Raw genomic sequence first — 21557 nt, 5'->3', positions numbered from 1 at the left:
AAAAACCCAAAGATGCTACATAACCACATAAACAATTCTAACAATAGTTGTTTTGCTTTTGCCTTTTGATTCATCTAGCAGCTTTTGTGACTGCCATGAATAATAAGAAACCTATTTAAGGATTAATCTAAATAAACACTCTTTGGTAATTTTTTACAAATTGTATCTATAGTAACTAGAGAAAAAAATCTTAACTTGGGTTAACATTTGTTCTGACACACATCAAGATTAAAGAAATGACCAATGACTTTTGAGCCTCAGAATGTACATAATTGTGTTATTGTGGGAGAAAATGATTTGTTGATTATGCAGATTCTAACATTAATATCTCTGCTCAAAGTTTTATTTTTGCTCGTGAGTTTTCTTCTCTGTTTTAAAGGAAAAGTTTGGTGTTTTTTTAAAGAAGGATGTAACTGGGCACTAAGACACCTAAAAAGAACAAAAAATATCCATAACTTACTTCTGAGGATGTACTGTTCACTACTCAGTGTATCTTTTGTCTACAGGTTTCACTGTAGGTTTCACAATTCAGGGCTTCAGTTCAATTTCACTTGATTCAATGTTTTTGCTTCAAATTTGTAGAGTACTTTTATTCCCTGCAGTTTCTCTAATGTAGTCTATAAAATAAATGAGAATCTAGGGTGTAATTAAAGTAGGATTGTAGTCTAGGTTGTGCTTGGAGGGTTTAAAAAATTATTGATACTGCATATATGCAGAATATACCAAAGAATTCTGTTCTGTCCTGTGGTGTAAATCCATCCTTCAGTGGGATAGCCAAAATGCTCCTCTGATTGTGATGCTCTGTCCTGCAAATTCTCCAGATGTCTGTGCTCCTCCTGCCCAGGAGTTGAAATTGGCTCCATTTGAATCAATAAGAGTTTTATCACAGGCCTTACTAACTCCAGTATTGAGTTCTGCAGTCCCAAGTCTGTGCTAAGTAGTCACATTCAATTTATCTAAAGAAAAGCTGTGAAGTGGGAAAATTACAGGCAAAGAAATATCATTTAGTCTGTCATACAATAAAGTATTTTAGGTTTAGCACTCTGAAAAGCAAAAAGTGCTAACGTGTGTTATTGATGCCATGGCTGAGGATTTTCTCATCTGGCCTACAGAGAAGCGAAACAACTTTTTCAGTATTTTAAATGAGGGCAAAGGAAGAACATTTTAAGGTGAAATTGTGAAAAATTTGTATTATAGAGTCCTAAATTTGCATTCATTCCCATTACCAAGGGTTATGTTCCTCTGTTGCAGAAAACATTTTAATTACAGATATTGAAGACCTTAGTTTTAACTGTCATCTATAATTAGAATCCAACACAACATTCCCTAAAACCTTTTAGACTCAAGATTAATTAATGAACCAAACAGAAAATGTTCATCTACTAAGACTTTAGGGTCTCCTGTTGCTTTGCTTAAGTTTGTTTGAAACATGTTCCAAAAATAGTGATCTAATCCATGCTCTGTCAGCTTATGAAACGTGACAAGATCAGAGCGTGAACAGTCATTGGGCTGGCATTTCAATTTCTATCTAACTAGCCATCAAAACAAGCAATCAAACTATGCAACAATTTGTCTTGCTCTTGCCAAAGATTCCCAAGCAGAAGCAGCACAGCATGTGCAACATTTGACTGACTTGAAGCTTGAATTGTTCAGAAAATTCTAAGGACCCTTTACAAGTGCACATGTAATGACCCACAGCATCCACACATCTGCCCAAGCTGTATCTTCTGAGTGCTTTAAATGCCATCTCATTTTCTAGCTAAACAAAAATATTGATGCCTTGGATTTACAGTAATTTACTGATTCTGTCTTTGCCATCTGATGGCAGTACCAAAAATGAGGAATGGCTTTGCACTCTGATGGCATATCTCAGAATCCTTGAATCTTATCTGTCCAGGAGGTTATTGAATGTTGACTGTAAAATGTTGACTGCTATCCCGTATTTCTCTGCTAATATGATCTGTGAGAGGAGTTAGTTACCCAGATTTTGAAACACTCTGTATATGAACAGCAGGTCATTTTTATTGAGCTGCTCCCTACACAGCTCCCTAATGATTCTTGGCCAGATCTCTGATTGAAAATACCTGTAGCTAACAAAGGGATACAATTACTCTGGTACAATCCTACTGTGTGTTTTTAATATGATGTGCTAATACATTGTCCAGTGTTCCCACAGAATTACACTTCTCCAAGAAGGCCTGGCCAATATCTGATTGATTCTGGTCTGTGGGGATTGGCCCAGTTCAGTAGAATTTCCTGTCTCGTTGCTTTCTTGTCCATTAGAGAGGGTTTGGGTCTGTGGAAATCAATAGGCTTATACATGCAAAATGTGAGGGTATTCCCCAGCAAGTTTCATTTGCATCCTTAATTTATGGAAAATGCTGTTTTCTCCTTCACACTTGTTTCGTAGGTTTTTTTAAATTCTACTTTAACAAATACCTGTTTAAACATATTCCCCTGAAATATTCGTACAGGAGAAGATGTAAATTACTGTAAGGATGCTGGAGATATTTAACAGGCAAAGCTAGGGTCTGCTCCTTAGGACTCTGTTAATAGCACTTGAGTGTTACATAAATGGAGTCCTATTCATCTCAGCAGAATCATTAAAGTTGTGATTTATCCTAAAATGGACACTAATGTTCTATTTAATCATAACTGTTATTTAAGCATCTAACAATCTATTTCCTTTCACCCTGGGGACTTTGGAAAGATGGTAATTAATGGTGTACAATAGGATAACTTTTTAAGGAATATGCTTCTGATATTTCCCTCACTTTTACAGAAATTGAAGCAAACCGAAGAAACAAAAGAAGATTCCCAGAACAGAGTATCTAAAATTTCCCTGGAGTCTCTCAATAAATTTAACAGCAATAACGTACTTTTATTAGAAAAAGAGAAGAACTGTCTGAACAAGGCTGAAGGACAAAAGGAAGAAAATGGGAAGAAGGAAGCAGCTTCCTTGAGCAGCTCGGGTCGGCAGGATGTGGACAATTTGGAATCCTTGAGTGATTCCCTGTATGACAGCTTCTCCTCTTGCACCAGCCAAGGCTCCAACGACGTCTAGGGACACTTCCCAGTGGGCTGTGGCACGGCATGGAGCTGAAGGCCAGCGTGGAGTGAGAGAGGAGACTGTGATTGAAAATTCACCCTCGGGCTCACTGTGCTCACATCAGGGTGTTCTGAGCTCCACCTCACAGCAATAAGGCAGGGCAGCATCACGGTGGTGTGTGGGACTCGACACACCCAACACGATAAACACACAGAGTAAAGTCTTAATTTTGCACTTTTGTGAATATTTGTACAGTTGTAAATACCTTGGGAAAATTTATTTGTAGGGATACACGACAGCAATAAATATTAAATTGGTGCTATGCTCCTGTAATGGCAGATTACTAACTTAAAGAAATTGGTGTTAATATTAACAAGAAAAGCTAGTAGATTTTTTTTAAAAGAGTTATAATTGTTCTAGTCTTAAAACTGTATGTAGAAACACTGCATTACCATAAACCTGAGCCTGCCAGATTGTCTCTAATAAACTTCCACAGACTCCCTTTTAGAAAACATATTTTATTTTCTACTTTTAGTGCAATTCCATACAGGTATTCTAGGGAAACACGCATTTCAGTTATTACAACTTCACAACAGGTGTCTTATTTCAAAAGGGTTTTGACTTTTGACATGGCAGGAAAATGAATAGATTAAAAGGCCTGATACTGCTGGCATTGGCTTCATCAATCATGCACATAACTGTTTGAAAGATCAGGGTCAAAGCAATTCACTGCTGACACAAACAGGAGTCTTGTAGGAATGAGAACCACATAAACCTCCCTGTTCTTCTGACTGCAACATGGCTTTTCAACTTCCACCTCCTCTGTACTCATTTTGCATCAAATTATGAATGTACCATACTGTGTTATCTTTTCTAGTCTCTGTTTGGTCTTAAGTAAATTCTAAACACTACAATTATTTTTTAAAAAACAAAACAACTCCTGTTTGTGACACACTACGATAAGATGTTGGTGCTAACCAGTACTAGTTCAAACATATCTCAGAGTGGGGGGATTGGCCTGTATTGGGTGTTTTTGTTTTTTTCTACAGAGGTTGTTTATATGTAAGGGAAAGTCTATTTCAAAGGTTCTGTGTATTTTTTCTAGATGTGAAGTATTTATAACTGCTTTTTGTACAGCAATTGTAAACTAGATATATTTGGGGTATTTCTAGACTCTACAGTTTCTTTAGCACATGCTTGTTAATCTTTGAAATATTGTATGATCAGTGTTAATATTTTGTGCAATCTGTTATATTTTAAGTCCTTTCAGCCGTAAACTTGCATCGTCTTTTTCAACTTTTAAGAAATTTTCATCGAAACATCTTTGGTAAATAAAACTTCTCTTGCCTACCTGTGCCTGCGGAGGGGTTTTTGGGAAGGGGATGCTGTGACAGCTTGGGTGTGCAGGGCTGGGATCCGGGAGTGCCCACCGAGCTGCCCTTCGTGGCGCTGGGGTTGTGAACAGCGATTGAAGCTTAATTAACTCTTCCGTGCAGCAGAGCCGTGGAACGATCGCTGGGGAATAACGTGATTATCCGGAGAGGAGCCGAGCCGCTCGGTCCCGGCACGGACAGCGTGGGTACAGCACCCGGGGCTGCCCTGCCCTGCCCTGCCCTCCCCACGCCGGGTGCTGCCCAGCTCCGAAGGCTCCTGGCCGCTCTCCTGCTCCATCCCATCTTATCCCATCCCATCCCACCCCCAGCTCCCGCCGCCTCATCCCAACCAATCCCACCCCATCCCAACCTACCCCAACCTAACCTAACCCCAACTCCCGCCGCCTCATCCTGCCCCATCCCATCCCGCCCCATCCCACCGCCAGCTCCCGCCGCCCCATCCCGCTTCCCCCGCCTCCGGCCCATCCCGCCCATCCCGCCGTGTGTCCGCGGAGGAGGCAGGGTCTGCCCGCCGCTCCGGCACGTACGCGGCCACCGCGGCCTTTCCCCTCCGTTTTGTTACGCTTGAATTCCCTTTTAGGGGGCTGGGAGGAGGGAATGGCGGGGCCGCGCCTCCCCTCGCTGCCTCCCGGGGACGCGGGTGCTGCGGGGCGTTTGTGGGAGGCGAGCTGCGCCGCGCAGGGGGCCCGGGCTGGCAGTCCCCACGGACGCGCTCCGGATGCCACCTGTGCGCTCCGGGCGGGCGGGGACACCAAAGGGACAGGGCGAGTGGCGGGGTTTGCGCCCGAGCCCCGCGGCGGAGCGCAGGAGGAGGGCGGGGATGTGACAGAGCCGCCCCGGCGGCAGAGGGTCGCGGGGTCCCTCGGCATGCCATGCGGGACGCAGCCGGAGCGGGCGGTGCGGTGCGGTGCGGTGCGGTGCGGTGCGGTGCGGTGCGGGGCTTCCCTCCCTCGCTGAACTTCGCCCGTCCCCAGGCGCGCCCGCCGAAGTGCGGGGCTGGCGGGGATCCCCGCCCCGCTCCGCCGGCATCACATGGTGCTGGGGGAGGGAGGGGGGAGCCGCCCCCCAGCTCTCGCTTCTCCTACAGTTTCTTCCAGTCTCAGCGCTCAACTCCGGCGAGGCTGGAGCGCGGCGCGGGGCTGGGCAGGGCGGGCTCCGCCGCCTGCTCCCGGGGCGCCGCTCCGCAGCGGAGGCGGCGGGGAAGCGGCACAAGTGCGCGGCGCTCCGCTGCATCTCTGCTTCTGATGCCCCTTCGCGACTGCACGCCAGCCCGGCGGCCGCGGCTCCGGGAGGATGCGGCTCTTCCTCCTCGCTGCAACTTTCTGGGGATTGTGCCTGGCGCCAGGTAAGGGGCTCCGCTCCGCTCCGCTCCCCCGAAAGCGCCCGCGGCCAGCGCGGCACCGGGACACTCCTTTCCCTCGCAGCCGCTCGACGGAGCTGCTGCCGGGCGCTCGAAAGGAGGGGGCAGCGGAGCGCCCGTCCTGCCCGCTGCCCGCAGAGCCACCAGCCCGGTGTGCCCAGAGCTGGCTGCCCGCGGCGAGAGCCGCAGCCCCGGCGCTGTCTCCGGGCGGTGGGTCGGTGCCACCCGGGCTTCCCGCGGCCGCAGCTCCCAGCGGAGCTCCAGCCCAGCCCAGCCCAGCCCGGCCCGGGGATGCCCACGGTGGGACGAGAGCTGCCGGAGCCGCCTGCGGAACGCAGCCGGCGAGCCGGGCGGAGCGCCTCGTTTGCATGATAAAGGAGGCTGGCGAGGGATGCTCCGCCGCTTTAATTGTGCATGGCAAAATAGTAATTAAATCATTTGTAATTAATTAGTAGCTAAGTAAACCCGTCGGCGCAGATACGAGCCGGAGCGTGGCTGTGAGCCGGGCTGCTCTCTGCGGGGCGCGGGGGCTCTGAGCCCCGGGGCGGGCGGTGGGCAGCGGCGGCGGGCTGTGCCGGTGTCCGTGCCGGTGTCCGTGCCGGTGTCCGTGCCGGTGTCCGTGCCGGTGTCCGTGCCGGTGTCCGTGGCGGTACCCGTGGCGGTACCCGTGGCGGTACCCGTGGCGATACCGGTGCCCATCGCCTCCTGGCGGCAGCGTCTCCAGCGCCGGAGCGGCCGCCCCGCGGAAAGGAGCATCAGTACAACCCGCGATGCTTGGCTCCAGCTGAACGGGCGGCACGCTTGTTGTACTTTGTGTTTGTCAAAGGGATGCTTTGGCTGGGCTGTTGAGCTTGGAACAGCAAAATGCCAAGAGGGAAAGAGAAGGAAGGTTTCTGGCGCGTGTTGGTTGTTTGGTGTTGCTCGGTGTTTGGTTGTTGTTTGGTTTGGTTTGTTTTTTAATACTATTGCTGTTATTTAAGGCCAGGATGGATGGGGTTTTGAGCAATCCAGTCTAGCAGATTGTGTCTCTGCCCATGGCAGGGGCTTGGTGATCTGTTTGGTCCTTTCCAACACGAAGCATTCTGTGATTTTGAACAAATCTCTGTCTGTTCCAGGTTTGGGTTTGCAAATACAGTGTTACCAGTGTGAGGAATTCCAGCTAAATAATGACTGCTCTTCTCCAGAGTTCATCGTGAATTGTACAGTGAATGTTCAAGATATGTGTCAGAAAGAAGTAATGGAAAAAAGTTTTGGTAAGAATTTAATAATTATTTTTCTGTCCATTTGGTTTAGGTAGCATTTGTTGCTTTTGGCTCCACCCATTCATGGTGTTCAGCTGCAGATGAATCTCGTGCCCCTTCCTAAAGGGACCAGGTTCAATGTCTTGCACTTCTGAGTGGCTTTGCAACTCCATGAAGTTAATAATTTTCCTTTAAAACTGGTGTAAAAACTGAAGAATGTAAGCCAAATGTTGATAAAGCTGGTTAATACACAGCTTTCTGGGTCTCTGATATAGTTTCCCAGCACTGGGAAATTAATAACAACAAGTTAGTTTAATCTCATTACAGTTAATTACATGGGCTTTTCCCTCAAGAGATAGAAGAGCATTAAATTAGTAATTCCCTCCTTTCTTTTATTTACTCAAGCAATTTATATACTCTGAAGGTTCATCTTAAGGGAAGGAAAGTGTAGTGATATCTGCTTTCATCCATTAAAGAAACCATCAAGCAAAAGAGAGAAAGGGATTAAAAAAAAAAAAGAAAAGTGGTGGGGGGGAATTTAGGAGGGAAGAGAAGGGCAGAAATGGATTTATTTGCCATACCATTTTTTTGAGATTTTTTTCCCCTTACTGCAGTTAACATTAAAGTTAATATATTAGGACAGCAATGTGTCCAAGAGGAAATTAGCTGAGATTCTGCATCTTGCCTCTATTGTCTTTTGAGCTGATATAAATGGCTGGGTTTTATCCAGCATTGTGGAAGGCATTGGAGATTTAGAGAGAACTGTCAGGTCTTAGACTAATGTGTTGCTCTGTAGCTTTCTATGGGAGGAGAAGACAAGAACTTCATGTAATAAAGGACTGTGTGGGATGGCAGGAAGGGTGCTGGTGGGAGTTAAGAGCTCACAGAACCTCCTGCTCCAGCTGCAGGCAGCTGTGATGGTGTCAGGCATTGGAATGGACAAGGAGCAGTAACTCCCAGGTGAGTCCCAGCCTGGACATGAGCCCTGTGCCAAACCTGGGAGCAGAGGGCAGCCTGGAGCTTCAGAGCCCTGATTTAAGGGGAAGCTGCTCTCTGGAACTGCTCCTTTTGGAGCTGTGGAGCAAGGGGCTGTTCTGCTGGTAATGTAGATCCATAGGCTGTCCTTTCCAGCAAGTCCTCCAGGACCAGCAGGATCCTCTCTGCCCAGCAAATGTGTGCAGTCATCCGTCTGGAACAGCAACAATGCTTCTTGGCTTGAGCAAACCCCTCTTCCAAGTGCTGTCAGTCAGCTGGCTCCTCGTGTGCTGCTGGTTTCAGGTCACTGTGTAATCAGTCCTGGATAAATAATAATTGCTGTTACACATCACAACTAGCTGAACTGCTGGCACTTTCATCCTGGGTAACACCATCCACAGTGACTGCTGCTGTGAAATACTTAGAACCTCTCCAGTGTAGGAAAAAAATCTGTATGTTTAAAGGAAGATTAGTCTCAAATTATTTTTTACTGGAGTATTTTATTTCAAGTTCACTTGAAAAGGGTGGTGGGGATGTGAGATAGTTACGGCTTGCAAGGTACTTTTAAAACCTGAGTGTCTCCAAATGACTGCTTGAAGGCTTTGCTATCTCCACTCTACAGCTTCTGTAGAACTTTCAATAGGTTAGAAATGATGTTGTGGTGATCTGGGTGGCCCCAGATGTGGTAGCAGATGTAGAAAAAAGTCAGATGTGAGCTCTTTTCATTGATGCATAGCTTGCCATTACTCCTATGAAGAAATGGTTTGCAGTAGAGTAAATAAGAAGCTCTTAAACTTCTTGGTGGGGTTTTTTTCTGTGCAATTTTATGTTTCCTCTGAGCAGATCCTTGGATTTTTCCTTTAGGAGGTAACTAGCATGCTGTGCATAGCAGGTGCCGCTGTTCTATTTAATTTACTTCTATAAATGCAGTTCTTATTAATTTTAAGCTTAGAGATTGTAAATTTCAGCTGGTTAATAAATTAAAATTTTTAACCTATTTCAAATTGAATGAAATTTACTTTGCAAGCTGAGTTTCTCTGTTACCCTCAGTCAATTTTAGAGAGGGTTGGTTGTAAAACAGAGATGATTCAGTTCATCATCCTTTATTGGTTTTCTTCCTAATTGATATTTAAATGTGTGCCATATAAATGCCTGACTCTCCCAAATTTTATTTAATAATTCATTCTACTTCTACCAGTATATTTCATAACCTGATCCTTTTGGTTGTTGCTTATTACTGAAAGCTGAAATGTTTCAAGTATTGATTTTACTTTATAATAGACTTGAGTTCGAGCTTTTAACCCAGAATATGAAAGATGTGAATTTGCATTTATTTGACAGCACAATCTCATAATTAAAGTTTTTTCCTCTTGACTAAATACAGTCAAAGGAGTGCAATTTTTGTAGATTAACCCATTTTTGTCATTAATAAAACATAGCTGTGGCAGTGAGCAAAGCGTTGCTAGTGCTCTCAAACCTGATTTTAAACGCATTGTTTTGAGATGGAGTTGATGGTGTGAGTGGCTAACCAGCCCATTGATAGAGCCACCCTTCCTCTGCAGGATAAATTCCTTTGTGAGTTTGGCTCTCAAGGCTCACATTCTGTGCTGTGCCTACAATCCAGTCCCAGCCTGTGGCCAGGGACTCTTTTCCATGTGAATTTGCTGGTGTGATGGAGTTGTGCCATGGCAGCTCTGCGGCTCAGCTTCGTTTTTGGATTAAACTCCCTGGAGCAGAAATCACTCACGGTGGAGAATTACAACTCCGTGCAGTTCTTCCCATTTATTTAGTAAAAAGTTTCTTATGCCTGATCACAGCTGAACAAACCACCCCTCCTCAGTTTCTCTAAAATCAGTGCTTTAGATGTTCCTGGCTTCTCTCAGAACATTATCTCAGCTTCTGGAGAAACAGCTTCAGGTGAGAAATAACAGCTCAGGCATGTGGCTACCCCAGAGCTCAAAATATGGCTGTTCCTATGGCAGCCTCTGATGTGAGCAGCTAAGAAAGCAGGTGTTAGTAACTTTTATTTTGAATTAGAGCATCAGGCATCTGATCTCAGCTGCTTGTTGTATCAGGTAGAAATTCGCTCCTTTGGAGGACTTAGAGTGAATTGAGAACTGAGAAGTAAATGGCAAAATATTTTTCTCACTTTAAGCTGAGTTTTATTTAAAAATTTTGCTAGAAAAGGCTTTATGTTTATTAGCATTCTGTTCCAGTGGCAGATACAGGACAAGACAGTATTTTCCCTGTGATGAAGAATCTTACAAATTAATTTGTTAATTAAATATTTTTTAAAAATGGAAAAGCCTTCCTTTAGAGGTAGAAGTGAAGAGAACGGAAATTGGCACTCAAGACACGATCAAGAAATTTTTTTATCCCACAGAAACTAATGTAAAGGATAAGTTTCTAGTGCATTCTTCAGCTGGATAAGCAGGTGTTGGAAAACTGTAAATTGAATGTTTGACAAAGGATCAAAGTTCTTACAATAATTCTGCTTGCAGATACCTTGTGGAAATACCCATGGCAGATTCCCTGCTCCCACTTGTCTCTCTCTTTCCAGTCTATGGACTTTTAAATTAGAAATGTCAGTGCTCCTTCATTTTTAGAATATATGTAGGAGCAAAGAAATCCCACAGTGTACTGGGATCAAATGAAACACCTTGGTTGATATATAGATGAGTATATAACGTGTATTTGCTTTTATGTATATTATATATCATAGAAAACATACTGGTAATGGTAGTTTTGCCTTTTACTGAAGGGAAGAGCTATCTGAGCATAAAGGCTGATCTAAAACCTACTTAAGGCAAAATGAAACTTGCCATGTGAATACATCAGAGAGGGATAAAGCAGAAAGGATGATACAGTCAGCCCAGAGAGGTAGCCAGACTAAATTTCTTGGAACTCTGCAAGTAAAGCTGCCCACATGCATGTTTTGAACAATACACCTTCTGTTCTAATGTAGTTGTGAACATACTTGTGCTAACTTTTGTGAGGAAAAATAAGTGATCCACAGTAGCAATGCCAATACTTTAAAATATCAAGAGTTTTCCTTTGCAAGCAAATTGGGAAACAATCCAATTATTCTATTAATCTGCAGTAAGAAACTTCACTTACTTGCTTGGTTTACAATGGCCCTTTTAATGTATTTACATAGTATTTAATTCTGCACTGTATTTAAAACAATTGCTGTGATTGTTTGCTTAAAAGTAGTGCATGGGGACATTATGAGCAAGATCATCGTTTCAGTGTTGAATTATGACTTTATCTACTTCTTTGAACTTTTTCCAGTATGTCATTTGTTTTATGAGTGGCTACACTGTATGATGAGTTGGGCTGTGGTAAATTCTCTAGTTGATTGTTATTTGGTTTTGCCATGATTGAGTTGCTTCATGTGTGGCTGCCAAGGATTACAGAAACATGTACTTTATTCTGTGTTCATGTACAGAATCCATTAGTGCTAATATTAATTTCATATTTGTATCAAAGGGAAATTATGCTCCGGTGTACTCTTATTGACAAAGTGATTAAAACAGCAAACAAAGTTAAATGTTGCCAGAAGCACTGCAGGCATTAAAACTTTATAGGAAGTCACTGCATCTGCAGTATCCAGTTAGAAACAATAAGAAACATCCACTGAGTTAGTGGTAGATTTTTGTTTTTTTCCTATACTTTTTTGGTCAAAGCATATCAACATAACAGAATTTGTTGGGTTTTTTGTTGGTTTTGTGTTTGTTTGGTTTTTTTTTTAATCAAAGCAAAGCATGAGATAATAAATCATTATTGACAATTTAAAAAAATATGTAAAAATTTCGCCTGGGACAGTTGGTACCTATTACATGATATATTGTGCCAGCAGGTGCCCAATGAAATGAAGACATAATATCAATATTGGAAACACAATTCACTTTTGATGTTGAATAAAGGACTTACAATGGATGTTGTTAATTTGCACTGTGTGCTGAAAACTTGGAGCTGTGGACACATTACCATTCAGAAACACTTTTTCTCAAATGTCAAAGCCATTTCCTTACTTGTAATTTTTTCCCAATCTTTGGGTTTCTCAGAAGACTTCCAGCCACTTATGGAATGAACTGACCTAAGTTTGTCAGCTAAGGAGAAATTATGACAGCGTGCAGCAGTTGCTGCTCTGACTGCCTTTCAATATAAAAAAGCAGCAGTGGAGTTAACAGTTCAAGCAGTTTATGACTTGAAAGTCATGACAAAGATCCAAGTGCAGAAGTGATGAAGGCTGCATTATTTTCAGGAAGATGGGGTATCTGGTCCAGCGAATTTCATTTTTCACAGGACATGGACAATAGCTTTTTATGTTATTTTATTTCTCAGGCTTGTAGGAAAGATATACAAATGAATTTTGTGATGATACAGTGCCCACAGCCTGGTGTCTGTTAAACCTCCCTCCTATTGCATTTCACACACAAATGAGTTTGTGTTTCCAAACCTTGAAGCCTGACGCTGACACTCCTCTTAGCTCCCAGTGACCTTATCAAAACTGGCAAGCAAGCTTTAAATATTCCAAACTGGTTTTTTTCCATTTTTCCTTTGTAGTCAGGATTTTTTTTTTTTGAACACTTGATAAAATCTGTTTGGCCAAATTACCATAAGTCTTTAAAACTGGAAAAAAAGAAAAAAAAAAAAAGCCAAGAAGATCCTACCCTTAAGTTAAAAGGGCTGTAAAACTCTGAGCATGAAAATAGCTAAAATTATAAAAGTGGAATGAATTTCCAAAGTTCTGGTGTGCAAGTGCCAATCTCTGAGCCACTCCATTGAAATTGGTAAGGACATTAATTAAGGATGCAGCAAGACTATTCACGTATAAAATTATTTATGTGACTTTTTGCAAGGGAATATAGCATTTTAACATTTGTAAAGGCGTGAGGGCTGTGGCTTCCCTTCATCTCAGCACGTAAGGATTGTCAAGAAAAATGCTCATACAGGATTCTGGAAACTGAGTCCAAGTTCACCTCTTGGTCTGTACAAGATCAAGTATATTTAGATCTTGATAGAAAAGGACATTTAGATCTTGATACCTTTGCATCAGGTAAGAGGAGAGGATGGAAGGCTGTGAGCAATCTTAGTTGGGGAGATTGTATGTTTTAGTGCTTGACTGTACATCCACAATAGTGAGCAGAGAATCGAGTAAGAACAGTAGGAAACAAAAAAATTAGATCTGCAGGTGAAAGCTGAGCTTTGACCTCTCATTTGTAGCCCCCTGTGGCTTTAAAAAATATTTAATATCACCACCATTAGCAGCTGTACTTCACTTTCTCAGCCTGTGCATTTTTAAGCATTTTAATGCTGTGCTTCAGCTTTGCAAGCAGTGACAAAGACTATTTTGTGATGGTTTTTGTTGTTAACAACACCGGTTTGAGTCACATTTCTAGTACCAGAATTAGAAGGCACAACTTACAAAAAAGATATCAGGGTAATCTAAACCCTTGTCCTCTCTCCGTTGACAATTGTCCAGTTTTTCTCCTGAGCTGATTTAATTTCTGCAAGGTGTCATGTCAGGGTCAGAAGGAAAGTGAGGAGGCCAGGGTTTTATTGTCAAAACTTCCTGCTAGATTCTGGAAAAAATCTGCAACTTTTTAGAAGTGCCCAAATGCATGGAGGATTTGTGATACTAATTTTTCTTTAAAAAATATGATGAAAATAAGCTAAGTCAACCAGGTAGGGCTTGTTGTTGGGGGGTGTTTCATTTTCGGTTTTGGGGTTTGTTTTATTTTTAATAGAACTGTATATTCTGTAAGAGCCTTAAGGCATGAATATGCTTTTATCTTGTCCACAGAATGCATCAAAGGGAGGATCAGGATGAAATAGCTGCAGTCCTAAAACACAAGATTAAAAATCAGGAGGTGTGCACATAGCTTTGCAATAGATTTCAAGTCACATACTTTTAGTGCCTTGGTTTTTTATTTTGGTCTGGAAAACACTGATCATGGTAGCTCACAGTGTTTGAGTAGCTGTTTATAAGGTGATTAGAAAACTTCATTGTAAAATTTCTGGCAAGGTAGAAATTACTTAAACCATTTGTCGCCTCAACTTTCTCTCTTAAGTTCACAAGGATAAGAAAAGTTAGTGTGAAGTGAAACACACAGAACATGGTTGGATATGATCATACTTTACACTTGCTTAAATTATTTGGGGTTTGGGGTTTTTTGGTTTTTTTGTAATAATGCATTTACAGGCATAGCTGAAAGGCTGTGTGTTGAGGAAGCTTAATTCATATTTTAAACCAATAAAAACATGATCTGACTAATAAAACGACAATTGTTTGGGGAAGCACGATGTCAGAAAAATGATTGATTGCTTTTCAATATTCAGTCACCTTCTGAGATATTTAGGACTTCATTAGATAAAATATTTATAATCACTTTTTCTAAAAACCAGCAAATCACAACAGGACTTCTGGAGTCTGTCACTGTGTGATATGTGTGAACAGGTACTAGCTGAGGAACAGATAATTATCACAGCAAAACCACTGAAGCCATAAAAAGACAGGCATAAAACCTGATATAGAAATTAAAAAACATAATTTACAAACCTATTTGTGTATCATGTTAGCCCGCTTTTGAGTTTTACTGATGTGGTGAAATCCAGAAATAGTCACATTTATATTTTATGTTCCTTAGAAAGGCATGTCCACATGTTTACATGTTGTTCTTGCACCAGTCTTGGAAAGGCTCAAGGATGCCTCATTGCTGGACACAGGCTTCTTGCTGTGCTCCACAGGATTTTTGTGGCAGGTTCACTCAGAGCACACACAGGGGATTTTGCTAAACCAGTTTGTGGAATGAGCTGCACAAGACTGACTTTACACATGCCTGGGAAATTGGTTATGGACAGAATAGTGTAGAAAAAGCTTTCCTGAAAAAAGTGGACTGTGAGTCGCAGACCACATAATCAGGGAGTATCTGGCTTGGAAATCTTAGTGTTGGACAAACAGTGGCAATTTGGCTGTCAGAGAGGAGAGTTTTGTGGCCATGAGGTCCTGGGATGAAGCTGTGGTTTTGTGCTGAGCTGTGCCATTGCAGACAGCAGTTTCAGACTAGCTGGGTCATTGGAAGGTGACTTTTTTTGGAAATTAGGTTACTGATCTGGGAGGTGATATCCTGGTTGCCTATTCTGGCTTCAGAGACCCTCTGTGCATTTTGCTGAAGGACACTCCTGAGAGTGCAGGTGCAGACTGAAGTTACACTCTGCTTGAATTGTGGTTGGCTCTCAAAAGTTGGAGCGTCATGCTTACACAGCATTTTTATTGCCTATGCCTCCTGGCACAGAAGAATCAGAGGTGTCTACTAACATGCTTTTCAATCAGTGAGAGAAAAACCTTGGATCCTGCATTGAGACAGTGTAAGAAGTAGGTGTGATGTCACCTTTTTCAGTTGTCCTAGTAACAAGTTAAGCTGTTATTCAAGAGAAATGCACTGGGCTGTGCAGACAGGGTAGAGGGAAGAAGACTCACTTTTGGATTTGAAGAAATTGTTGCTTGAATTGTTTGTTGCAGTCAAGACAGAGTGCACCTGCCTGTGGCCAAAACAGTGCCAGCGTGCAGATGTAAAGACTAGACTGGATCTAGGTGAGAAATCCCATATTGCAAGCAGGAACTATAGAAAAGCTTTAAGATTTACACCCATCCCTTCACTGCAAGGAATAAGACAGAAATAGCAGTTTGGGCCTTGACACTGCCTAAATATATGATGACTTGAGGGGCAAAGAGAGGTGTAACAATGGGCGAGTTGCTTAGTCTAGAAATAAATCTCCAATGCCAAATTTAAGCCCAAATCTGCTTTAAAAACCCCCTGAAAACAAACATAGTTGTAGTGGGTGTATATGACAGGAGAGGGTGTGGGATTCTGGCATGTTATCACACAGCTGTTGTAGTTCTGTGTACTCCCCTCTCTTCTTGAAAGTATTTGAACTGCATCCCACAAACCTTGAAGTCAAAATGAAGGAAAATCATTTGGTCACTAGTTGGTGCTTCACAGTAAAACGTCTTTATAGTACCCAAACTGCTGCTGGAGGTCTGCTGTATCTGTGAAAAAGGAAAAATTACTCTGTACTCATCCATCAAGTAACTGGGCAATAAATACACTAATTAAGTAGTGGTAAATATGCTAATTGATCACTAGAGTCAGTTGTTGAAGGTGGGTAGCTGGGAATGACCCCATCTCAGTAAAAACAGAGTAAAATGTGTAGTCTCCTTGCCTAGCCAGCGACTCAGAACAATCTGAGGCAGAAGCAAAGCTTCCAGAAAGGTTTGCAATTATTTTTCAGGGTGATATGTTAATGAACGTATCAAGCTGATTGCTCAGGCAAGAATACCCAGTAATTAGCAGTTATGTCTGTGGTATGAGTCTTATGAGGCAGATAACCACTTTGAAGAACTGTCTGCAGTTCAGCCTGCTGGTGGCAAATGATTCAGGGAGATCTGGGGAATCATCCTGGAACTGGCAAAGCAATGCAGCAAAGGAGGAGTTTGAGGAGAGATCTCGGGATGGAACCCAGAGAGGAGCTGCTGTCCTGGCTGAGCTCAGGGTGAGCTGCACTTTCTGGGGCCCATTGTCCTGTTTGCTGGAGGCAGGACATGGTGTCCCTGCCATCAAAGCATGAAAGTCACTTGTACTGTTTTATTTCCCACCACAGTTATGATAGGAAGAAAGTGTAAGAGTAAGTGAAGTCACAGCTCAAGTGTTTTAAAGATGTCACTCCTGTAGTGCTAGCATTCCCTCTTTCCCCACCAACTTCTGTACATGTTTGCTTTGTCAGGATGCTGCAGAACTACAGAGACAGCACAGCCTTTCTGTGCTGAACAAGTTTGGTTCATACCTGATGCTTTATAAAAGGCACTTAGTGTGATAGCAGGTGGTTTGTGAGATCAAGAGAGTCTATCAGTACTTAGGAAAAAATGCTTGGATGTGAAGGGCATGTTGTAAGCAAAAGAGTTGTTGAAAACCTGATGGAAATGCTGAGTTTTTTACATAAAAAATCTTTTTAAAATTTAGATTACTAGAGCAGGCAGTTGGAATAAATCATATGGGCATGAAATTTCCTATTGTAAGGCATTTAACAGAAAAGCCACTGGAGAAGCGTTACAAGGGGATTTTGCAACTAGTCAGATTATTCTCCCTATTTAGGTGTGAACATGGTCCATCTGTTCATGAAACTCTGAGTAGTAAAATTTTGGTCTGTGCAGGAATACTGTGTTCAGGATTGTTCTATGGAATTGATCCTGGAGAACAGATCTGTTGTAAACACATGGAGTTAAGCTGCAGGACTTCGATTTTTTTGCAGCAGGGGTTTCCTAGTGTTGCCTGGTGAAAACCATGCTCAGAGGGCATCATCTAATTGTTCACAGCACTGAACAATTCTAGTTTCCTAATCTGTGCAAATTGCAATATTTCAGGGACCCAAACTAACGAATCACCAGTTCAAATTGTAAACAGGGCTTTGCAGGAAACCTGTGAAAAGGAAACGGCAGGGAGAGAGTGATCTATAAAATAATGGGAATAGGAAATGTGCCAGGGTCAAAAGCTTTTTAGAGGCTTGAGCTTTGATGGGAAAGTCAAATTCACTGCTGTTCATATGGAAGACTGAGGAATGGCTGAGTTTGGTGGGTGTTTGTAGCTCAGAGAAATAATACATGATGGGGAGATGTGTGATTAGGAAGAACAGTCATTGTGAATGGTTTAATTGAATAGAGGAGTCCTTTCTCAAGAGGGAAGGGGAAGGGAAAATATTGATTGTAGCCGTGGGAAGGGTTATATCTGCTCTAGGAAGACTGCAGGAGGAACATGGACAAAGCACCAGGTCTTTTTGGGGAACATCAGCTGAGATTTGGGTATTGTAAAGCTGATCAGCAGCAGCAGCACTGAGGCTCCTTGACAGCAGTGGTTTGTCAGCAGAGACAGAACTCCCTTCTTTTTGCAAACTGTAGTAATACAGATTGTGTTGCTTGATCTGTGTGCCTTTGCTGTTACAGGGAGATCAGCCCACAGCTCCTCTTCCTTCTTGAGAAAAGGCTCTACCTGCTGTGTTGATTGATTGAAGCTCACTGGAGACAGAGAAAGATTTAACACTCACCTGAGGGCTTCTCTTCATAAGTTTAACGAGATAGATAGCCTAAAAACACGTTTCAGAGCTGAGATTTGCAGAGGGAGAACACAAAACAAGGAAACCCCTGCATTGTTGGGATGGCAGCAGTGTTGTGGCAGAACAAAAGGATTGCTTTAATTAAAAGTCTCTGAAGACAGGAAATCCTTCTTTCTGAGCTCAGCCCAGACAAAGGGTGCTCTGCTGCTACTTGCAGCACTCAGAGTTGCAGGGTTGATGCCATTTTCCAGAGGTTTCTCCTGGACCAGGAAGGTGCTGTAGTGGTTATTAAGTGCCTGGGGACTGAACAAGTATCCGCAGGTATTGTACCTTCAGTACCTGCAGGTCATATTCCCACCTCACCCCCTCTAAAGAAAGTCTCAATAACTGTGCATTTAAAAGCATTCCAGGGTCATGCCACAGGATGCACCATTCTCCCATTCCACTGCTTTCAGGAGGAAAAACACCCAAACATTTTGAAAATCCCATATTGAAAAGGAATGGGGATTCTATCAGCCTTAGGAATATCCCAACCTCTTTTTGGAACCACATGCAAGCAAACCTCCATTATCTATTTCTATTATGTGTATGTTTTTCTAAGACATAATTCCTACTGTATGACTTGCAGGAAAATTTTGGAGTAATGAGACATGGAACTGCCGTAAATATTTCCCCCTGTGACAGAAGAAAATACAACTGTGTATTTTAAGGCTTTTATAAACCATGTTATAGTAACAGCTATGTGCATCAGAATGTATTTTCTTTAGTTGAAGACAATTTGAGAAATTATAAATTAGCTTATTAATTAAAATTAATTTAAATTACATTCAAGAAGGGAAGGCTTTCAACTCAAGAAAGACACTTCTATAGAAATGGAAATTTTTGTTATTGAGGGTATTAAACTTCAAAGACAAGCAAGAACTGAGATTACCTGGAAAAGTACTTCTAGTGCTTCTTTAAAAAAAATTAAAAGGGGAGGGAGGAGGATGAAAGTTTTGCTGATAATCATCCTCTTTTTACTCTTGGTAACTTGTCTGTGTGTGGCAAAGGAACAAGAAAAGGAAAAAAATTCTCAAAAGACAAATTAAGAGCATAGAAAGCTGTAATTACTTAGACACCTTAACTCAGACATGTTCAGCAATAGAAACAAAACTAATTTTCTCACTAATTGCATTTCAGTTATAGCTATTCAAACAGTTTATTCTGAAAGATGAAGAATCCCAGTTATAAAATGCATCATTTGATATACATTATGCAAATTAAGTCTGTAATATTTTTGGTTCAGCCAGAATCGAAGTACAGAAATCCACAGCAGAGCGACTGTGGTGCTCCTGCAGCGCAGGGCTGCTTGTCCTGTCCCTGCTGAGGGCTCTGCCCTGAGCCCCAGCACTGCTTTGGGGTTGAAAAACAGGGTTTTGCAGAAGTTTTGAGCACGAGTGCTGCTGCAAGTTGTTCCCATCAAACGCAGTAACCCTTGTTGTGTGTCACAGGAATCATGTACCGCAAGTCCTGCGCCTCGTCGGCAGCTTGTCTGATCGCCTCTGCTGGCTACCAGTCCTTCTGCTCTCCTGGCAAGGTGAACTCTGTCTGCATCAGCTGCTGCAACACTCCGCTCTGCAATGGACCCCGGCCCAAGAAGAGGGGGAATGCTGCCGTGGTGCCCAGGCCACGTGTGATAACCACTCTTCTGCTGCTTAAATTCGCTCTGTTGTTTTTGTATTGCTAAACTTCAAGCAAGTTGTTTTGGTTTGTTGTTTTTTTTTTTGCCCTGACACAATTTGTCCTCCTTTCTTCAAAGACGCTGCAATTATTTTCTGTTTGTTTCCAAATCCCTGTCAACAACGAGGGAAGTTCAGTGGTTGTGTGGAGAAGAGGAGCTGATATTTTTGTCAGCTAATGAGTTCAGTTAGCAGATTGAATTTCCAGTGTGCACTTAAAAATCCCAGCAGGATACAGAACTCCTGTTCTTTTTGCATAACTGGAAACAAATCCATCTGTGTTACTCCTTCTGCGCTGTAGCCACTTTCCTCGGCCGTTTGAATTCCCATGTTTTTAAGCTCATGGCTAAGCATTAACTTTGCCTTATGAAGTCATACTTGATGCTCACAAAGGCCGTTTTGTGCACTCAGACCGGGCTCTGAGCCATCCTCGAGGGTCACCGCGTCCAGCCTGGGATCTGCTGGTGCAATTCCCACCTCCCTCGGGCTGCAGCCGGGCGAGGGCTCCTTCTGGAAGGTGCTCAGCAAAACTTTGGCGTTGCGCTTGGCGGAAGAGCCGCGCCTGGAGGACACGAAGAGCAGCGGGCTCAGGGAGCGGGAGCTGCGCGCCTCGGAGCTCTCGTTAACCCGCAGGAACCTCTCCTTGTTGGCGTGCTGCAGGGTGAGGCGGCAGCTCAGCACCTGCAGGAACACGCTGCGGAACTGCCGCGAGGAGATGTTGTACAGCAGGGGGTTCACCACCGAGCTGAGGTAGAAGAAGATGTCGGCGATGGGCAGGAGGGTGATGTAGGCTCTGAAGTAGGGCACTGTCCAGTCCTGCTTCGGTTTGGCAGCAGCCATGATCCTCCGGACCTGGTTTGGCATCCAGCAGATCGCCAGAGTTGCGATGATCAGTCCTGCGGGCAGAGAGAGAGAGAAAGGTCTGCAAACGTGGGGCGAGACATGTCAAATGCTATCAGTTCTGCACTTACTTGTTAGGAAATGGTACCAATTTTTCAGTGTTTTGCTTGACAGTTTTTTCTGCCAGCAGCATTTTTTGTTTGTTGTTTTTAATAACTGTTACAAGGTCATTGCAGCACATGCTCAGACAAAACACTGCATAGCGCTTGGATGGTGTTTCTTTGTACCTGTTGTCATTTATTAGTTTTCAAAGTGTTCTTTCTCTGATCATCTGTGTCTTTGGAAAGAATGCATTTTTATTTTTGGTTTGTGCTCTTACATTTCTTCTGTCTTTCCCTTTACTTTGAAAAACAAACAAAATAAATAGAACCTATAGCCATATTAGATCAGGCAATACCCAGAAGAGATCAGATTCTTGTTTGTACTTTACAAAAAAAAAAAAGAAATTGTATGCATAATAATATATTTCGTGTTATTTTTGGTAGATTTCCTCTTACAGAAGCTATTTTTAAGTAAAATGTGTATGGATCTTTTTACGGTAATTAAGATATGTTGGGCTTTCTTAAAAATCAAATTCCAGTGGAATTAAATGATGAATGTAAATGAGAAAAACCCAAGCCTAGTCATGAAAGTGTAAGCAGTTTCAGATTGTAAATTATGCTTAAAAAAAAAATTGTGGTATCTGACCATTTTGTATTTATATGTAAATATAAATACATGTTGCTGCATCACTAATGGCATTAAAAAGGGGTGGATGTCTGAAAATCCTGCCTGCGTGGAGCGTGTTCAGCAGGGTGCGGCGGGGAC

General features: G+C 42.7%; 3 protein-coding genes across 7 annotated transcripts in view; 2 read left to right on the top strand and 1 right to left on the bottom strand.

The window, feature by feature from the left end:
• Window positions 1-4399, top strand: part of NCKAP5 (NCK associated protein 5) — a 377581-nt gene extending 373182 nt beyond the window's left edge. For all 5 annotated transcript variants that reach the window (XM_085067072.1, XM_085067071.1, XM_085067073.1 and 2 more), the window contains one exon: window positions 2783-4399. In XM_085067072.1, coding sequence (XP_084923198.1) covers window positions 2783-3064 — 282 coding nt within the window. In that variant the 3' untranslated portion in view covers window positions 3065-4399. The remainder of the gene's footprint in view (window positions 1-2782) is intronic.
• A 1251-nt stretch (window positions 4400-5650) lies between these two features.
• LYPD1 (LY6/PLAUR domain containing 1) lies at window positions 5651-21518 on the top strand. The gene is made up of 3 exons (XM_085067069.1): window positions 5651-5788; window positions 6919-7056; window positions 19623-21518. Exons 1-3 carry the CDS (start codon window positions 5737-5739, stop codon window positions 19856-19858), a joined length of 426 nt encoding a protein of 141 aa, XP_084923195.1. The 5' UTR covers window positions 5651-5736; the 3' UTR covers window positions 19859-21518.
• The window catches only part of GPR39 (G protein-coupled receptor 39), a 73374-nt gene continuing 71033 nt past the window's right edge, over window positions 19217-21557 (bottom strand). Inside the window, exon 2 of the mRNA XM_085067068.1 lies at window positions 19217-20746. Within this exon, the coding sequence (XP_084923194.1) occupies window positions 20223-20746 (524 nt within the window). The 3' untranslated portion in view covers window positions 19217-20222. The remainder of the gene's footprint in view (window positions 20747-21557) is intronic.

The sequence above is a fragment of the Lichenostomus cassidix genome, chromosome 7 (assembly GCF_008360975.1).
Source record: "Lichenostomus cassidix isolate B80296 chromosome 7, HeHo_3.0, whole genome shotgun sequence".
NCBI lineage: Eukaryota > Metazoa > Chordata > Aves > Passeriformes > Meliphagidae > Lichenostomus > Lichenostomus cassidix.
The sequence above is the reverse complement of the archived record's forward strand: the minus strand, read 5'-3'. Positions and strand labels throughout refer to the sequence as shown.

Excerpts from the sequence above, each read along its gene's own strand:
- LYPD1 (XM_085067069.1), top strand. The coding sequence starts at position 5,737 with ATGCGGCTCTTCCTCCTCGCTGCAACTTTCTGGGGATTGTGCCTGGCG. Across the intron at positions 5,789-6,918 it reads GGGATTGTGCCTGGCGCCAG|GTTTGGGTTTGCAAATACAG; the intron begins GTAAGGGGCTCC and ends TGTCTGTTCCAG. Across the intron at positions 7,057-19,622 it reads AGTAATGGAAAAAAGTTTTG|GAATCATGTACCGCAAGTCC; the intron begins GTAAGAATTTAA and ends TGTGTGTCACAG.